General features: G+C 44.3%; 1 protein-coding gene across 3 annotated transcripts in view; it reads left to right on the top strand.

Annotated features, from left to right (window-relative positions):
- The window catches only part of ZC3H13 (zinc finger CCCH-type containing 13), a 401,604-nt gene that overhangs the window by 76,116 nt on the left and 305,165 nt on the right, over window positions 1–20,323 (top strand). For all 3 annotated transcript variants that reach the window (XM_078657316.1, XM_078657317.1, XM_078657315.1), the window contains exons 4-6: window positions 1,943–2,054; window positions 9,153–9,261; window positions 12,471–12,610. In XM_078657316.1, coding sequence (XP_078513442.1) covers window positions 1,943–2,054; window positions 9,153–9,261; window positions 12,471–12,610 — 361 coding nt within the window. The remainder of the gene's footprint in view (window positions 1–1,942; window positions 2,055–9,152; window positions 9,262–12,470; window positions 12,611–20,323) is intronic.

Genomic DNA, 20,323 nt, shown 5'->3' with positions numbered 1-20,323 from the left:
CCAACTCACCCCACCACGGAATTAGCACAGCACCAACTCAGAACCAGCACAGCACCACCTCCACATCAGTGCACCACCACCAGTGCAACACCAACTCCGCACCTGCACAGCCCCACACCAGCAGCAATTCAGAACCAACGTAGCACCACTTCAGCATCAATACAGCAAAACCTCAACAAAGAACAAAAACAACATCACTTGGCACCACATAAGCACCAGTTCAAGTACACATTGGCATAACTCCTCGCCACAGCATCACTCAGCACTACTCCGTACCACCTATGTATCATTCAGCATCACATAAGCATCTCCTCGGAACCAGCTCACCACCACTTCAGCATCACCTCAATATCATTGCGGATCACCTGAGCATCACCTTTGCCACTTCTCACAACCACCTCCGCATCACTCCATGTGAGATCTATTAATTCTCCTCAAATAAATCTCCACTACGCCTATCTAATTAAAATACTATTTCACAACATCCACCCTCCCGTTGTTTATATCCCACACCTAACAAAAACTATAACAAAAATTAATTGCAACAAGCAAGGAAAAATTGACAGCATTGCATAAACAAACTAGAACTCATTTTTGTATTAATTTTGGTTTTTAGTACAATGCTTAAGTTGAATATAATGTTTTTTCGGTTAGATATAAGGTGACAGAAATAGTTATAACACTTTTTTTATTATAACTTATAGATTTTCAACATGCTACACAACATTCACAATGCTCTACAACACATATTAAAAACGTTAAGCAAGCCAACAGCTCTGTCTAAACACTTATAACGCTCCAATGGCGAGACCTATTGGCTATGCCAATGCTTGTTTTCTTATGTACTGGTGCGTTTTTGCGGTTTCTGAGCTCTTTCAGCCTTTCCCAAGCTTGGCCTGACATGGTTATAAATCCCTCCTGCCCTAGTTAATTTCATCCGCCGCTGCAGGTCCTGATCTTATATCACCACAAAAAAAACCCGCCCTCCCATAATAATGCTCACATAGGGAAGAGTCTAATGCAGAGTCCTCCACCTCAAGTCCCCCCTCCCCGATTCCCCCCCCCCCCCCCTCCCTCCCTCCTCTCCAGAACCACAACATGTACGTCTATTTTAGTGCACTTGTTATTTGTTTTGGGTACTTTTAATTACCATGTGTGTCGTGCCATGTTTCCTCAGTGTTGGGCTGTACTGGGTGGGTAGCAGGCATCTTTCTGTCGCAAACGTAATAGAAACCTGCGCAGATTCAGGTTGTTGGCATATGTAAAGGCCGCAATCTACAACCCAGGCGTCCGCTGATAGCACCTGCGCTGCGTACAGTGCGCCTAACCTATTCTTGGGAGCGATGGGCTCAATGGACCGAGAAAAAAAGTGTGTATATTCAGTCCGCTGGGCATAGCCTGCCACCCAGGGAGTACATTGTTTTTGGTTGTACTTCAACTCTAGGGGTAACTGGATGGTGGCATCCTGGTTTCACGATTTCATAAAGCAATGGTTTATGTGACTTTGCCCTACGGCTGATCAGCACTAAAAGATGTGCTGTTGAGTATCCCTCCGTGGTTCGCCTTTAGACATGTCTGTAACGGGCTCGGTAGTACCGTCTGTTTCTTTGGTTGGTTGGTTGTTTGTTCAGAGTGAGATAAAGCCTGCTCGCCTTATACATCAGCTGTTGTGCTTTGCTGCTCTGGGAGCTCTGTCATCTTCGAAACCTCTGTGGGACCAAGCCGTGTACATCTGCATGTAAAATCAACAAAGGTGTGTGTGGAGGATGCAGGGGGTGGGGCGAGCGCGGCATCCTCGGCTCCCTTACCTTCCTGCACCTCTGGGTTTAGCATACACCTGCGCGCACTGTTTTCTGCCAGACATTGCTGGGATAGAGCAGCAACGAGCGCGGCACATTTATTTACATAACATGAGCTTCATAAAGTCCTTTGTTTTGTACAGATCACCAGAAAGACCTACTGGAGACCTGCGGGAAAGAATGAAGAACAAACGCCAGGAAATAGAAGCGGAGCCACCAAAGCGAAGTACCGAAGAGCCGACGTCTCCAGTCAGGGTAAGAGCGCCGTGCTGTGACATTTTGTTGAATCATGTCTGCTGACCTTATGTTAACATGTTTATACTATTTGCCACGGGTGTGTAGCAGGGTGGAATGCAAATGTATGGGATCAGAGGAAGGAAACTGTGTGTAAAATACAGATGCTATTGGAAGTAGGGCAGCAGCACCCCTGGCAACCTCTGGTCCAAATCTTAAAGGATACAAGCTTCCAAAAACCATCCAGAAAAAAACCAGTTAACCGATTATGCAGAAACGTTTTTACTCTGGAATCGCTGCAGAATGTATAGTTTAGCGAATACGAACGAGGCTGACAAAATGTGTATCTTTAATTTGTGATTTGTGTTTTGAATTTCTTGAGCAATTTAAAAGAATGCATCAACACCTCCGCATTTCCTGAAACGCCTCTGGTTACAGATGATGGCATGGCAACTATGGTGTGAAATTCGCCAAATCAGTTCACATCGTAGCACATTCAACCATTTACATATAAGTGCAGAGACTACTATTGTGATGGAACGCTTACTGTTTGTTTGTATATTCCAGTGATTGGTGCAGTTCGAGCCTTGCACCAGAAGCATTGCATCATTTTCCCTCAGACCAGGTGTACAAAGCGTAGGCCTTGCCTTTCCCTGTCCTGTGTTGTAATTCGATTGTTATCTTCAGTGAGAGACTATTTTAATACTGACAAAAATAAATTCAAAGTACGGCATGAATTCTGGCAGGCACAAAAGGGCTCTGGATCCAGTGGCAGAGAAAGCAAGACATCTACTTTGAATGCTATTTTATCAAATGGGGCTTGTTTTCTTCCTTACGTTCAATAACCAATTATGCTCTTAGTCGCATTGTAATTAATATGTTTAGTCTAATAAGCTAGTCATTTGCAATATTATGTTAAGTGCTACAATTTGAAGAATCAGTCAAGTGGAAGAAATGCAACTCATTCAACTCGCAGGAACCCTGGTATTCGCACTTGGTCTTATGTTTCACATTGGTGCTCTACAACATGACAGTGCTAGTCTTCAAAAAGGGGTATACTAACTTTGAGTTTTACTTTTAACCTTTGTATTCTCATTTTTTTGGGACTTAAAAACGGAGTGTCTCAATCCCCTTCCTAGGCATCCGACTGAATTCAGATTTTTTTGCTGCAGTAACCAGTCATACGCAGCCCTGGGTTCCTTTGGACGTTGATTATGGAGCCATTCATTCACCTGAAAGCATGTCGACTGAAGGGATGCAGGACCTCTTGAGCCAATAACGCCAGTTGCTGTTTTTTTGCCACCTCTCGAGGTAGTATATCGGGAGTCAGCAAGATCTTGTTTCTCACCACTGTCTCCTCTACCCTTGGACTACCCAAAGATGTCCACTCTGGCTTTGCCCTGGACCCCTACCCGGTTCATAATGTTTTCCGAGGTCCTGGGCACCCTTTGTCCAGTGCTCAGAGACCTTAGCAACCCCCCCTTTCTGGAATCTCCCTGGATAAATAGAAAAACCACATGGTCATCCCTCTTTTGAAAAAACTGAATGCTGAGTCCGCTTTACATAGCACGTCTGACTATTTCCTTACTTCCTTTTAGAAAATGTTGTTCTGTGGTCAACCAATAGCGATCTCATTTTGTGGCGAGTAAGATTTTCGATCAAGCACAATCTGGATTCTGCCCTTACAAGGCACTAGTCTGTTCTCCTTGTCATCACTGACGATATCGTCTCACCTAGATAGGGAATAGAAGGCAGTTCTAATTTTCCTTTACTTCAAATGCGCTTTTGATATGGTCTCCCCAGTACCCTTGTCAACTTGCCAGTCAAGGCATAGTGCGTGTCTTGCTCAAATCATTCCTCATGTACAGCTCTCAGGCCATTCAGCGGCTTCAATTCTGCTCGTTTTCAGCCTGTAGATGCTTCATATGGCAACCCTGAAAAGATTGTTAGATTTCTCTTTTGTGGCCTAGGCAGGCAACACTTTCACTGACAGCGTGGTAGAAACTCATAGTAAGTTTTGTCAATGGATGTATACTGTAGAAGCCTGGTAAAACTGAAAGTTAATAGTGATAAAACTTGAATCGTCACCTTCAGTAATTGCCCTGATATCTGAAATTGTTACTATTGGCTGCTTGAGCATGGCTCCACTCACATTCCAAGGCCCTCTGCAACTCAACTTGCAATTTATAACCTAGACTTTGTTTTGTACTCTTCACTCTCTTTTAAAGAGTGCATTAGTAAAATCACCAGTATATGTTGTATCATATTATACATTCTTCTTAAAGTGGTTCACTGTCTTCCTCTGAACTATTTCCAGCTATTAATTCTGGGTAATATTCTTTCTCATTTAAATTATTGCAGTTCCTTCTGCTACTACCATTTCTGCGGAAAAATCTGCAGTTTTTACAGAACTTAGCTGAACTCCTTAGTTTTTGGCCTACATGCGGGGGTCTATTTCTCACCATATTAACAACCTTCATTAGTTCTCTGTAGCCAATCGGATTCCACTTAAGTCTTTATATCTGCCTTTGCGCCTTACACTGAGCTTGCCCACATTAAATAGAGTAGTGCATTCAGTCTTACAGACCAGGACGATTTCCCTAGTCTAGTAATTACTTTCGCAGGCAGACTAGTGCGGTGAGCCTTCTTTCACATTGAGACCAAACACTAGAGTGCACTCTCCTTAATATCTGGTTCATTACTAATCACGGCTTTTCCCATCGTCAATTTAACATCTTCCTCTTCTAGCGGTCACAGTACCCTATTCCCATAATTCACTAATCTCCTTCAGTACCAGAACTCCTCTAGGTAACCTCGTGCTCTACAAACAAATAAATGAATTCTGGCTGATTTGCAGCACTGAAGAAGCAGTCAAGTGTGCTGTTAAAATCTCACTCCGAGCTATTCTCCAGAGTTCCGTAAAAGGAGACACAAAATAAAACCCTCTTCTTCCTTGCAAAAGGAAAAAGTAGGACGCACAAAAGACCCTGTTGACATTTTAGGGACACATTCTTTCTCAACAGCACCGGAGATAGTTCACATCATTTGTTAAGTTCTCATCCCTCTGGGACACCTCCGTTCTAATACAAGCCTTTGAGAAGGATAATGATGGTCAGATAAAAAAAGTAAAAAACTCTGCTGTAGTCTCCTCAGTTCATCCATGCTGTATTCCACAGCTTTTATCTAGATTTTGGTGACCACCAGACTGGGCTGTTACAGCTGTACCTATTCACCCAGGTCTCATTTACTCCATGCCAACAGCAGTTGCTACAGTGCTGTCTGCTTATTCGGCACCACCAAAATCTTCACTGACTTCATTTTGAGTAATGCTTGAAAGATCTTCAATCAGAACGTGAAGAAAACCGTGTCGTCAATGCCAACAATAGGCATATAAGATGCATGTTCCAGAATGCATGTTTTTTTACAGATTGTGATACCTTACAACTTCACTGCACCTCCTTTGTGAGCAAAGATGATATCAGTGATGCCAATAGGTTATTCTCCACTCTTTAAATTCATGTTCTCTTTTTTGGAAGACATGATGAGTACCAGATGGTTGGATCCCACCCTAAGGCAGAGATTCCAACATATGACAGTCCAGTCTCCACGATGCCAGCTTATTTTTCCAAGATTATCTTGTAAAACTAGCACTCCTGCTACTAAAGTGCTTCAAAGCTCGCTGTCCTTGATCATTTTCAATACACATAATCCTACCACATCTAATGTGACAAAACTCATGTTCTGATCCCAGGTCACATCTTGCAGTTTATTCAACACATCCGTTGTGTCTCCTATGTTTGAAGGTAAATTCACCACGAATGGTTTTAGGAATAAATCAACAAATTCAGAAAGATGTTCAGTTAAACTTCCTTTGCTGGAAATAATCCGCCTGCCTTGGAGGGGGGTTCTCTAATGATTTGTGAATGTTAGGAAATGTATAAATGAACGGGAATATAGGGCATGTGTTGTGCTAAGATATAAATTCCTTATCCAACAATCCCAATTCCTTCTAAGTGAATAGTGTCTCAGTAATCAGTTTCCCCTCTTCCCTCATGGGGTTAGTCATAGGCTTCCTGTAACAACTATTGTCACTCAATTGCCTTTTGATCTCATGACTATAGTCTGTTCTTTGCATTACTACAATGTTGCCCCCCTTGTCCGCTTCCCATATCACTATAGTTTGATCACTCTCCAAATCGGAGTGCCTTTCTTTCATCCCCAAAAATGTTTTCTCTCTTGCAAGTTTGTCAACAACGACTGATTCTCTAATCTATGTAGCTCTTCTGTAGTTTTGTTTACAAAAAGGTCTATAGCTGCAAATTAATTATCCTGAGGCACAAACTTGGAGGGACCGGCACGACTACTTGTACAATCATAGTCAATTGAACATCCAACATATCAAACAATTTCTCCACCCCACATTATCATTGTCTGACAATGACTGAAGCAACTGAACATCTTGCATGTGAGCAATCGTGAGCTCCGATCTTTTATTACACTTGTTTTGAGGTGCATCACATTTGTCAATAGTGGGAAAAAAAGTTTCAATTTCAATCATCTCGCAAACTTAAAAAAATCGATTTGGAGATCAGTGAAGTCACCTAATGTTTCTGGACAGAAAGAGAGCCCCCATTTCAGAACTTTCAATTCAACCTGACTGAGCACCCTATCTGATAAATGTATGACCTGTAAGTCTGTGTGGTTGTCATAATCTGGTTCTACCTCCCACTTTCCCTGTTTTATATTTTGTTCCTGTTCTTACTTCGGTTACCCATTCTGGTATTTTCTATCTTTGCGCTTCCCCCGCCTAGTCCTCCCAATCCTTTTTTCCTTCCTAACTTCATCGGTTGGGTTTCCTCAGAAAAAGAAGAGCTAGTAGTTGGTTTAGACCCGTCGCATTGCTTGGTCCTGGATCGTCATTTGATGAGATCGGAACTAGTATAGTTCACTGAACTTAACTCAGCCATTTGCTCATAGTTTGGAGCAGTTTTGGGTTTGTTTACTTGATCATACTTGCAAAAGTGAGAACCCTCCCTAGGTTGTAGTCCCTCTCATCCCTTCTGATCTTACTTAGTTTTTTGTCTTTAATCTGAAGTTGATGTCTACTAATCACTTCCTTGAGAATAATGTAATTTTTCTCAGTCAAATCGGGTAACTAGATTTCCTTTATCTCTTTTTCTAACTGAACTATTTTTAGTTTCTCAACCTTTCTTTCACACATTTTTGATTAAAATATGCATCACGCAAAAGGAAGAAAAGTACAGGCTATCCTCTCATTCCTTCAAAAGATCATCATCAAGGTTGTCAAATGTGGGAAAGATCAGGTTCCTCAACACTCTCGGAATATGCTTATTATACAAGTAATTTGTAAGTATTATCCCATAACCCTGCTTGGATAGCTCCGTTTTACATTTTTTTCTCTAATCATAGAAACTTATTTCTTAGACTATTACAAGGTAGATTCCTATTCCCTTCAGTCGGTTTTGTTGTGCTTTGTTAAAATAGATCAGCTGCAAGTTTCTAGCTGTCATCCTCCATGATTGTCAAATATACACAGCAATCCTTTTTAAATTCCTTCTACACCGTGCAGCACCCATCCGTGAACACAATCTAAAAATAAATACAATGGCAGTGAGGGCTCAAAACAAGGGCACACTGCTTTTGAGCCCTCACTGCCATTGTATTTACTTTTGGATTGTGTTCACAGATATGAGAAATTTAAAATGAGACTTAAAAATTGGGCTCTGACATGTACAATTTGGCCTAATTGCTGTTCCTTTTTTGAAAATCTTAGTATACTGTGCAAGCACAAGTTATTGCTAAGGACGCGGACAACCTTCTTGCCGAGAGTTGTGACACTTATTCACGTTTGCCAATCAATCACTCTACCAGTCCTTTTCACTATCCCTTATCCTTCGATGAGGTTAGGATCCATCGGCTTGACCCTAGAAGGACGTTGACCTTTAACATTGACTGTACAAGGGACCATTGTGTGGATGACTAGCTATTTGAAGAGCATGGAATGGGTAGTCGGTGCATGACTGCATTTTGTTAAGCTGAATAGTCCTCCGCACTAAAATCTGCTATGCTCTGACCAAGAAAGGACCTTTTGAAGGCCTGCAGGCTTATTTCACCTGAGTAGAGGCTACTATGACTGCATTTGCTAGAGGAGTTAGTACTATAACAACCAAATCTGATCGGAGTGCCATTTTGCCTTCTCTGTCCTGCAAAACCTTCTGGTCAGAGTCCACTCTACAAACCCTCCAGCTTTGGAGGTACTGCTGTAGGATTAATCCTTAAGGTGAAGTATCTGTGGTTAGAAGCATCCATCAGCAGAGCAAGTTACTTTACTTTGATAATGCTCTTCTGGTATATTTTCTTACCAACAGATTTCTCTCGGTACTTCCACTTTCTTGTTCTATGGGGTGCACCCTTGAACATCATAATGAGGTTCCATGTTAGATCTGGGTAGAGTCACCTGCAGTTTTTTCATAGCCCTTTCTGTCTGGTGGCATGAAAGGAGAAGATTAAGAATCTGACGTCCGTGCAGAATGGTGGAGCTTGCAAGCAGCTCTTTCAGTTATGGGATGAAGCGAGTTACTGTGGAGCTTTAATACGTGACCTATCAGCATACAAGATGATTGCTGCAAAAATTCTCCTGATCCTGTATGGTCCTGGGTTTGTTGATAAGGTGAGAAAGCTGTGGTTAGGTAGAGTTAAAACCAGAATGAGTATTACTGAAGGTATGTAACTTGTTCTGTTGACTTATTAGTGAATTCTTATGCTGTTATCACTAAGTAAAGTCTCCAGGAGCTTCATGTAGAGCTTGTAGATAATTGGTTGCAATATGGATCCCTTGGGGACTCCAGGATGGTCCTAGAATAACCCTGAATAGTAGTACAAAGATTAAGAAAAACACTGTTCAGAACATTGTGGAGTATTTTATGTTTTTATTTTCAGTTAAGCATTGTTACTTGTGTCCGCTTATAAGTGATTGATGTTTGGTGCTACAGGGATGGTGGGATTAGGTTGTTACGGAAACTCACTGACCTATTAATTTGGCCTCAGGATAGTGAACAAGAGCTTTAATATGTACTTTAAAAAAATTATTATCTAAAGAAAGAGTCTTCGAGGGGCAGACACCGTGAAAAAGATGACATCAAAATTACTAAAGAGAGAACGCCAGAAAGTGAAGAAGAAAATGCTGACTGGGAAACTCCGCGAGATGGTGAGTGTAAAGTATTTTGCACTTATTTGTTTGGTGAATATTCTTCTATGGGCATGGCCTGCCAATGGTTTTCTCTCTGTGCTATGTTTTTAAGGGTTTCTTTGCAGACCAGAATCTGGTGGAGTTTGTAAGCTGTAGGTTGCATGAGGATATTTGCTGTACTGCTGTTAATATTAAATGCCTTGAAAGTTTGAGTAAATCATAACTGGTTGATGAAGTCATCTACACATGTAGAGCACAAGCCTTTGGTACAGTGTCGCTAAACTCAACAATCCTCAAGAAGGACAGAAAGTAACAATACTATTTTGAAAGTTTCTATGTGCGAGGCTGTACCAATCAATCGGATTTATAGAGTGCGGCGACTTACCCTTGAGGGTCTTAAGGCACTGAGGGGGTAAGCTGCTGAACCATCTGGGCGTTGGGGTTCAGCTGAAGAGCCAGGTCTTGAGATCCTTCTGGAATTGAGGCAGCAACAGTGATTGCCTGAGGTGGAGAGGCAGGGTGTTCCAGGTATTGGCGCTGAGGTAGGAGAAGGCTGTTCCTCATGCTCTGGTCTTGTGGATCGATTGGACTGCAGCCAGGGCCAATTGGGTGGAGCGAAGGTGTCTGGCGGGCATGTGGAATCCAAGGCGGTCATTCAGATATACTGGTCTTGCGTCGTGGAGGGCTTTGTAGGCGTGTGTGAAGAGCTTGAAGGTGATTCTTTTGTTGATTGGGAGCCAGTGGACCTATTAAAGGTGTTAGGGGATGTGGCTGCGGCAGGGGATGATGAGGACCAGTCTGGCTGTGGCATTTTGAACAGTCTGTAGTTTTCTGAGGAGTTTCTGGGTGACACTGGCGTAGAGTGCATTGCCGTAGTAGAATCTGCTAGTGATGAGTGCATGGGTGACCATCTTTCTGGATGGGTGGGGATCCATCTGAATGTCTTTCGAATCAAGCGGAGCGTGTGGTCCGTGGGTTCGTTGGTAAGGGAGAGGATCAGCTGGGTGTTGTCGCAGTAGCAGAGGATGTTGAGTCTGTTGTTCCTGACGATGGCAGCGAGGGGGTCTGTGCAGACATTGAAGAGGCTGGGGCTCAGGGAGGAGACCGGGGGCACTCCCCAGCTGATCTCTGTGGGTTCTGAGAAGAATACCAGCGTCGCGGAGTCTTGTGATTAGGGTGCGGTGAGAGGTGGTATCGAAGGTGGCCGAGAGGTCCAGCAGGCTGAGGGCTGAGGTTTCGCCCTGGTCGAGAAGGGAGCGGATGTCGTGGGTGGTGGCTAGGAGTGTGGTGTCGATGCTTTGGAAACCAGACTGGGAGATGTCCAGGACGTGGTTCACTTCGATGCGCTCTGAGAGTTGGGCGTTGATGGCATGATCGATGACCTTGGCTGGGAAGGGGAGCTGGGAGATCGGTCTGAAGTTCTTGAGGTCTGTGGGGTCGGCGGAAGGCTTCTTGAGCAGGGGGTTGATCTCAGCATATTTCCAGTCGTCGGGTAAGGTGGCGGTCTCGATGGAGCAGTTGATGGTTCGGTGAAGCTCTGGGTAATTTGAGGGGTCTGCTTTATGGAAGATGTGGTGCGGGCAAGGGCCCGAGGGGGGCTCCTTAGCGGATGCGCTTCATGGTCTTGAGTGTGTCGTCTGTGGTGAGCGGGGTCCAGTTGAGCAGGATCTGTTGGGTGCGGTAGTGTCGGGCATGGTGGGAGGGTCTTGTATGTTGAAACGGTCGTAGATCTGCCTGATCTTGTGGTGGAAGAAGGTGCTGAGTTTGTTGTTGAGGTATTTGGAGGGTGGGACCATTGGTGTACACTTTTTGTTTTTAACAGTCGTTGTCTGGTTTGGTTAAGTTCAGTTAGTCTTTGAAATATGTTGATCTATGTTCTTGAGTGACCCAGTATACTATTCACATGTGGCACTTAATGAACCTGTGTTGTCTTTTGGGGTCTCGAGTCCTGAATGTTTGCTGCTGTCTGTGTGGACAGGAAGAGAGGAATTGAGTGGGAGCGCAACAGGTGCCCCCATGTCAATTCTGCAAAGTCCCGGCCCTGCATTTGCTAGGTCTGTGTACAGGCCTAGGGCTCATTCTCTTTCATACCAGCAAACTAGGGAAAATGCTAGTGAACTCAGTTGAAGTGAATCTGAACCAACGTTTGAGAATTCTAAATGACTGTAAAACGAGGGATCCAAACGACAAACTTTGATATGAATGACATGGGAATTGGAGGTTCATGCTGACTTTGTCTCATCCCATGACAGGGGAATTCCAAGTACTTTATGACCTTGTAAATAAATGTAGATCTTGTTAAATACACAAAGAATTATGTATCCATATTTTTAACCTATCGATAAGGGTGTCGGTTTAAAAAAAAAAAAGTTAACCTAATCTAAAAAATGTGAAACATTAGTTTAATTATGGTATGTTGATGTGAATATATTTTCTTCATAATTACATAACAAACCATTGTAGTAGTAGTGCTATCAGTTTTAAATGTTGTAGTGCTTTCTTTGCTGTGGGCTTCAACGTTATGCATTCAGTGTAAAAGGAGAGCACCGTATCTGCATCTAGTGAGGTCGGTCTCCTTTGCCCTTGCTCCCTCTCCTGTATTAAGGATTTCCGATCTATGTGGAGAAAGGATTTTGGGCTGGGTTTTTAAGATTGGAATAAATAGCTCCCCATTGTATCTTTAGTTGTCTTGGGTCTTTTGCAACGTTTATTCATAACAGTCCTCTCCAGTACCAATAGCTGCTTGGTTGAGGATGTTTATACACACTGATTAAGACACTATCAAGTTGAGCATGTGTGGGTGGTAATCTCTTCGGTGTGATTGTGTTTGCCTTCATCTATTTTTGGAAACTACTCTCTGCTCAAACCTCAGATGAAATGGGTATTGTGTGTTAAGGCAGGAGTCAATCTTAAGTTTGCTAAATGTAATACACTAAGTAACTTGTTCAGTTTAGAGGCCGCCTGTTTTACATTTTGTATTTTATGGATTTTCTTTGCAACTTTAAAAATAATATTGGTTATGGTTAAGCACCTTTTCCTTTTAATGCCTGCATAGTAGGGTTTAGTTTGTTTGTGGTAGTTGAGGTTTCAGAAACCTAAATCACATCATGACCGGTATTATAACCAGTCTTCATAAAAAACGGTGAAATTCAGCTACACCCCTTTTAGTTAATTTAATGCTCTTTTAAAAAAAATTAATTGGTGATATTTTATACTTTGAATTTAAGACTCTGACAATGGGGATATCAACTACGATTATGACCATGAACTGTCATTGGAGCTGAAGCGTCAGAAGATCCAAAGAGAACTAATGAAGCTTGAACAGGAGAATATGGAGAAGAGGGAGGAGATTATTATCAATAAAGAGGTTAGTGAATCAGATTAGTTGTCTGTGTTAGCTCTGCATTTGAAGAATACATTGACCTTGCTTTAATGCTGATTGTTAACTGTACACAATCTATGCATCTGCTGCCCACGTGAGGTTAATGGAGAGAGATTACCTTCCAAGTATCATCGATTCGCTGCTCTTGGAGGCTTGACTTCAAAAAAGTAGATCTCCTTTCTTTCCTGTTAGTATTGGGATTGTTCACTATGGTTCCCATCCTTGTCAAGGAACCATCCACTTGACTACATTTTGGACCTAGTTTGGGTTCTCTTTTCCTATTAGTTAAATATTATTTTCGTAACAGTGTGTTAATCTTATTTTCCCCATAATTAAAAAGCATCTTTCTGTCAAATTAGGTCTGTGTTTGATTACAATTAGTCACACTTTTTTCAGTTGGTGAATGGATCAGCTCATCAGTCATAGTAATTAAAGTACAGACATGTCCAGATGTTGCTACTCCTAGCCAAATGTAGCCCTTTTCCCAACATGTTGGGTGCTTGACCTTCCCGTCTACTACCCTTTTGTCAAGAGATCACAAGCACTGACTTAGTCGTCCCTACATATGAGCATATATTTGATTTTGGTTTGGGCAGGTTCTTGGTTACTTTTTGCTGGCTGTCTCTCAAATCTTTCACACCTTTTTCCAGCAATATTTTGGATCTCTCTCCTCCCCTTCGCTGCTAAAGTCAGTGAGAAGATAGTCAACATCCAGCTCATGATCTTCATGGAAGCCAACTCCACCCTTGACTCTTCCCAATCAGGAAGCTGCAGCAACCACAGCACCGAGACTGTCCTCCTCGCCACCACAGATGACATCCGCACTCTCCTCGACCAGGGCCGCACGGCAGCCCTCATCCTACTAGACCTCTGCAGCCTTCGACACTGTCTCCCACCGCACTCTCACCACCAGACTCCACAATGCCGGTCAACAGGGAACCGCCCTCAGCTGGATCCGCTCTTTTCTCACCGCCCAAACCCAAAAAATAAGACTCCCACCATTCCTCCCCAAACCCACAGAAAACTGCGGAGTACCCCAAAGATCATTGCTCAACCCCACGCTCTTCAACATCTACATGAACCCCTCGCTGCCATTGTCGGACAGCATGGACTGAGCATAGTATCCTACGCTGACGACACCCAGCTCATCCTCTCCCTCACGAAAGAACCCAACACCACCAGACTCCGCTTCTAGGAAGGAATGAAAGACGTTGCATCCTGGATGAGTAGCAGCTGTCTGAAGCTCAACTCTGAGAAGACAGAAGTCCTCGTCCTCCGACCCACCCCCTCAGCGTGGGACAACACCTGGTGGCCCACTGCCCTCCCCCTACTGCCTCTGGCTACACCCGGAACCTCCGCATCATACTCTACTCCTCCTTCACCATGACCCGACAGATCAACACCGTCTTCTCCACGTGCTTCAACAACCTCTGCATCCTTCGCAAGACCTTCAAATGGAATCCCCTCTAAATCCAGAAAGAGCGTCACCGATGTACTCATAACAAGCAGACTGGACTATGCCGAAATCAACAAATCCCTGCTCCAAAAACTCCAGACCATCCAGAACAACACTGTGACTCGTCCTCTGCATCCCATGATATGACCACATCACCCAGCACGTACGTGACCGCCACTGGCTCCCTGTCGAGAAGAGGGTAACCTTCAAGCTACTCACTCATGCCTACAATTCCATCCACAACACCGGACCCCACTACCTCAGCGAAAGAGTCTCCTTCCACATAACCAAGAGAAACCTCCGCTCCGCAGACCTCGCCGAAACATTGCGCATCCACAGAGGCAAAGCGGGTGAAGGAGCCTACTCCTACATTGCAGCAAAGACCAGGAACGAGCTCCTGCTCAACATCAGACGTTCCTCCACTCTGCACACCTTCAGGAGGAGCCTCAATACCTGGCTCTTCTGCTGAATCGGAGCTGCACCGCTCCCACCTACCCCCCCCCCCCCCCCCCCCCCTGCGCGCGCCTAGAGACCCTCACGGGTAACTAACACGCTTCACAAATCCCTGATTGATTTATTTATTTAAATGATGCAGGTACTTCTATTCTGGCTGCCACATTTGTAATCAAGTATGTTTTGTCTTGCATACCTCAGAGTGAGCCTGCACATTTCATTATATAATTTATTGTTGGAACGAAACTTGAGCACTCATGTCCAGCATACCTTGATAATGTGCCAGGCAATGCTTTTTTTTAATTACATGTTCATGGTAAAAAAAAAAGCTTGATTCTTAGCAGGCTAATAAGAATTTTGTTGCAGTGGGTGAACTGTTGGTTCTATTGTCAAAGATGTACTGAAATCCGTTTATGTTGGAAACCAAGGCTCACAACTCTGCTGGAGTACATTGTAAAGGAAAAAGGCCAGCCTTTGGCCAAGTCATCTTACTCCTTGAATAGCTACAAAAAATGTTTAAAAAAATGTGAGTATACATTCATGGAACACTCTAGCATCTCAGTCAAAGTAATATATGATAGAATGTAGAGTGAAACCTTCCATGATTTGAGAACAGGATCCTGTTTCTACAGGGCTTGTCAGGAGGTAAGAACCACTTCCTGTGTAGTTTATGGCAGGAATCTCACCCTCTCCACTCTATCCACATTAACCTAACATCGGACCTCATTCACAAAAATAATTGGAAATCTGCACCCACCAGTGGCGTAACGAAACTTGCGGGAGCCCCCCTGCAAAGCACATGGAGCCCCCCCCCCCGGCGGCCCAGCCCACCACCTGCCACTTTGCCCTACCACCGAGAAATCTAGTATATTTTGATTTGAAACCTCCAACATTTAAATGAAATGCCTCTATATGGTTTTTCTCTAAGTTCTAATGAGAAAATGGGAAATACTCTTAACATACAAGCACATCCCTCTTACTCTCCATTCGCACCTCCCTTCCTTGCCCTCTTTTATCCCACCAACGTCTTACACACACTGTCACACTTTTCTCCCTTTTCCCTTCTTACACACTCTATCCCTCCTACATTGTCTGGTACTTCCTCCTAGAACCTGTTTCTATGTCCTGCTCCACCATCTTGGGCCAGTATTAGTATTTTTGCCATCCTGGTGGAAGGCACATCTTTCTGCACCATCCCACTCTAGAGCCAGTGGTACCTCATTTACTGCTTGTATTGTTAATATCAAACACACAGAAGGTGATGGGAAGAATGCTTATATTAAGTCGGACCATTAGAAATTACTCTTGTAGCATTCCAACCCATTATTCTTTTGCCCATCATTCTACCTCAGAATAGACCCAGGCATGTGCAAATCATTCTTGGCCACTGCTGCAGTGGGACAGTCCAGCCCGAACTGCCAGGCCCTGTATGAACAGGAGCACTAGCAGCCCAAGACTGGTTTCGCTCTGATTTAGGCTCTTTAGTCAAGTGTAGCTTAGTTCCAATGGCACAGTGAGTTGTCGTACCCCACGTCTCGCCTTCCTCTACCACACGCATACATACTCGCACACACCTCTCCACTGACAGTCATCTCACTGTCCTCCCCTCTGCATTACAACCTCACTTTTTTTCATCTTCTAGTCTTACCTGACTGTGGTCTAGAACTTCTTTTGTGTTTCACACATCTAGGATTCAACTCACGCAAACTTGCTGAAACCCTCCTCTGACACTCCCCTCACAAAGTTTTTCAGTCTATCCAAGTTCTCATTTTATTTGCAATCCACTTTTACTTGCCCTTCTCAATAGCCTCTTGCTTCTGCTCTTGCTCACCTTAACTTCATTTACATTATCTTCTCTTATTTACAGTCCTCTTTTTCTGATCTGCTGTTTCTCTGACACTTTTAACTATTTTGCTCTTGCTTACTCTGACATGCCTAAGAAGGCTGACATGACGTTATTCATGCTCTCTGGCCCGCCTTTGAAAGGGAGGTTATGCTGTGTGCATGTTTTTAAAAAAAATTTATGAAGACATTTGATTATCGATTTTGTCTTTCATCTGTCCGGTACCGGAGCCTTCTGGTAGCACGTAGCAGTCGAATGATGAGGTGATTGAGGAGCAGGCTAAAAAAACCAATTGACAGGGAGGTGAGCAGCATAAGACACACTATGTTTTACTTTTATTGCCGGCCGGGTGTCTCTGACATCACAAGCTGGCTACCCGTCTTTGGCCCCTGAGAGCTGGTTTACCGCTGGCCTACCCTGGAGTATGCACACGTAGATTATTTATAAATCAGACTCTGGAACTGCCTTCCAAGGCTGTGTACATGAGCACACGCCGGCACTGGTTCTGCGGTCCTGAGCAGAGTGTGCGCGCGCGCACACACAGGGCCTTGTGCGCTGCCTCTGCCATCCAAGCCTGGGTGTACGCAGAGTGCAGCCCAAAAAGAGATTAAAAAATTTGAGGCAATGTGAAAGTATTTTCTTCATTCCACTTGTGACCCAAGAAAGATTTAGCTATGAGAAAGAAAACAAATTATGTAAGCTGGATTTGGGATGGGAAACGGGAGCATTCCAGCGCAAGCTGAGTGCCCATAATTCGTCCTGCTGTGGTTGAACTGGCAGTGCTCCCCCGCGTTAACGCCCTACCTCTTGTTGTAGTCACTAACACCACAGCAGATGAATGCATTGTTTATCCCACTTTTTATCAGCTCATTGCAAGTACATGAATCCTATACAACCTGTGCAGGGACTCTCACTGCACTCTCACAATGCACTCACCGACCGAACCCCACCATGATGCCCTCCCTGAATTTCAATCCACATTATCTGATTACCACCCCGCCACCCACTGAGACTCCGTCTCCGACGGTCCTCGCCACCACCCACTCTCCTGCTACTAGGCTCGGCCTCGGACGCAGACTCACCTGACCTGACCTGAGGGCTGGGCCTGGCCTGCAGCTTCAGTCTTAGGAGCGAGCGGGACGGGCAGATGGCAGGGCCCAGGGCAAGGCTAGCCAGGCAGGGGCCGGGGGGCTAGTAATAAATTATGGCCAGTGGCGGACTTTGGACAGTCCTGCATAGAAGCGTGGCTGGGTCTTCTTGGGATGCCACACCTCATTCAGTCTCACGCACACTTTTAATTGCACGCGCTCAATGTGTACGTCAGGACAAATTCAAATCAGGCCAGCCAGGCATTGGTCACCAGCCCTGCCCCCACTCAGAAGAACATGCAGACGCGTCGCAAAAGCAACTGTGCGCCACATGCACTAACCCTGACCAACCATTTTAATCTAAAGAGCCTCAGAGGCCGGTGCGGGGCGCGGTGCGCACCATTTATTAACAGCCTCAGGAGGGCCCCGGCCCGGCACCATTTATGAAGAGCCTCAGGGGCCCCGGCGGGGCCGCAGCGCGCACCATTTATAACAGCCTCAGGCCTGTTTACTTTTTCTTTTTGTTTATCCCGTATCGGCAAACAAAATGAAACTATTAAAGCGCTGGCATCATTTTGTAGGCCAGCTCGTGCTTTTTGCCTCTGTGCGCCAACAAAATGATGGTGGGTCAAGTCATAGATTTTCTTTTCTTTTACATTTTTTTAATGCTCTGCTACACATTGTAAATGCTGTGCAGCAAAGCTACAAGGGGCCCCGGCCGGGCACCATTTATGAAGAGCCTCAGGGGCCTTGTCTGGGCCCACACGTGTTCAGCTGCAGCTGTTTAATTCATGCAGACCAGAGCAAGCCTCTGCGCACTGCACCTTGAGCGATTAGCTTCTGAGGCCCATGCATGCCTTGCTTGCTCACCATGTAATTTATAACAGTACCATGCGCACGAATCAATTCATCATCATGATGAAGTTAGTGAGGGAGCCCCTGGAGTGCGGGGCCCCCCGCAACGCTGGGGCTGCGGGGGCCTGTGTTACGCCCCTGGCACCCACACGTTTCTGACTGTGATTGCACATACTTTTTTAGGATTGACTAAGGTTTTCCCGGATATGGCTGGAACCCTGCAACAGCCTCGGTTTGAAGGCTTATTTTTGACATTTGTGCATGTCATTTACACATGCAAAAGTATATGTGAGTATTTAATCATATGAGCATTTTGTATTGTAAATTTGAATTCAATTTTTGTTTTCCCTCCAGGGGAAAAATATTTTTGCGACCTTGAGGCACAGCTTCCTCCAAATCTCCAACCAGTTTTGTTGGCGTTTCACTCCAACCCTAGAAATGAGTAACCTTCCTCTCTTTTATAAGGCTCATCAAGGTCAAAGAACAACGTGTGTATATATATCCAAAAGTATACATTTGCATGTTTTCACATACCCTTAGGGTATTCCAACTCCCTGCTTGTAGATTTTTTTTATTTTTTTTTATTTTGAAAGTTTTATATAGCGCGAACAAGATCTTTGCAGATATCAGAGCGCTTTACATAGAAAGGGGGAACATGAGGGAACATAGTCAAACAGGTACGTCAGTAATGCTAATAGTACAAATACGTGGGAGCATAGAAAATCACGTAAGTCGATAATACAAGTAAAACAATATAGGCAAAGGGGTCGAACAAGTAGTACAGATCAGTGCAGAGTCTTAAAAGATTTCCAAATAATACTTCAAGTGTGTTTAGCCATGAGGATAGCTTTTACTTCTTTCTTAAACAGTGTAGTGGAGGGGATAAGCCTCGTTTCAGGAGGGAGTGAGTTCCATATCCTGGGTGCCATTCCTGAGAAGGAGCGTTTATAAGTTTTTTTCCTTCCGGAATCTTCGAGGCTTCAGCAGAAGGTTGTTTGTGCCTCTGGTGTTTCTAGAGCCGCCAGAAATTGTCAACTTCTGAGTGAGATAGCCGGGTGAGCTCAGGTGGATAGCCTTGTGCGTCATGCAGGCGATTTTCAGATGTATTCTGGCTTCAAAAGGCAGCCAGTTCAGGAATTTCAAGTCAGGGGAGATATGTGAGTGTTTTTTTGACCCAGTGATGAGTCTCGCTGCAGCATTTAGAGAAGCTCTTAGGGGTGCGGTAGTAGTTAGGGGGAGTCCGCAGAGGGCGATGCTGCCATATTCTATTCGAGGGATGACTAGTGCTTGTACTGCAGTTTGGAAGTCTTTGGCTGGGAGGAAGGGTTTAAGTTTCCTCAGGGTATTGATTTGGTGGTTCGCTCCCTTGGTTGCCTTGCTGATATGTTGCTGCATGTTGAGATTGGTGTCAAGTGTTATGCCTAAAGATTTTGCTGAGTCCACGATGGTGGATTGGACATTGAGAGCAGTTTGGTGTTTAAGCCAATTTTGAGTGGTAGAGATCTTAGCGGGAGGTGAGATAAGAAGGAACTCAGTTTTCAGAGCATTGAGTTTGAGATGATTATCGGCAAGCCAGGATTGGGTGCTTCTGATTGTTGAGTTCAGGAGCAAAATGTCTTTGGGGGATTGTAATTTGAGATATAGTTGGGTATCATCGGCGTACATGTGAAAGTGTACATTGGATGCTTGCAGCAAGGAGGTGAGAGGTTCCATAACTAGGTTGAACAAAGTTGGGGATAGGGAGGAGCCTTGGGGGACGCCTAACGAAACAGGTATTGGCGAGGACATCAGATTGTTGCTCTTGAATTTCTGCGACCTGTTGTGTAGAAAGGAAGTGAACCACTTGAGAACAGTCCCAGATAGACCCATTCTTGTGTTTAATAGTTCGAGTAAATTCTCAAGTTTAACAGTGTCGAATGCTGAAGAGAGATCAAGAAGGATGAGGAGGCAAGTATCGTTTTGATCTAGGATTTGAAGGGCGTCGTCAATTATATGGGTCATAG

Source organism: Lissotriton helveticus, chromosome 8 (assembly GCF_964261635.1).
Source record: "Lissotriton helveticus chromosome 8, aLisHel1.1, whole genome shotgun sequence".
In the NCBI taxonomy this organism is placed as follows: domain Eukaryota; kingdom Metazoa; phylum Chordata; class Amphibia; order Caudata; family Salamandridae; genus Lissotriton; species Lissotriton helveticus.
Note: the sequence above shows the minus strand (reverse complement) of the source record. Positions and strands in the feature narration are given on the sequence as shown.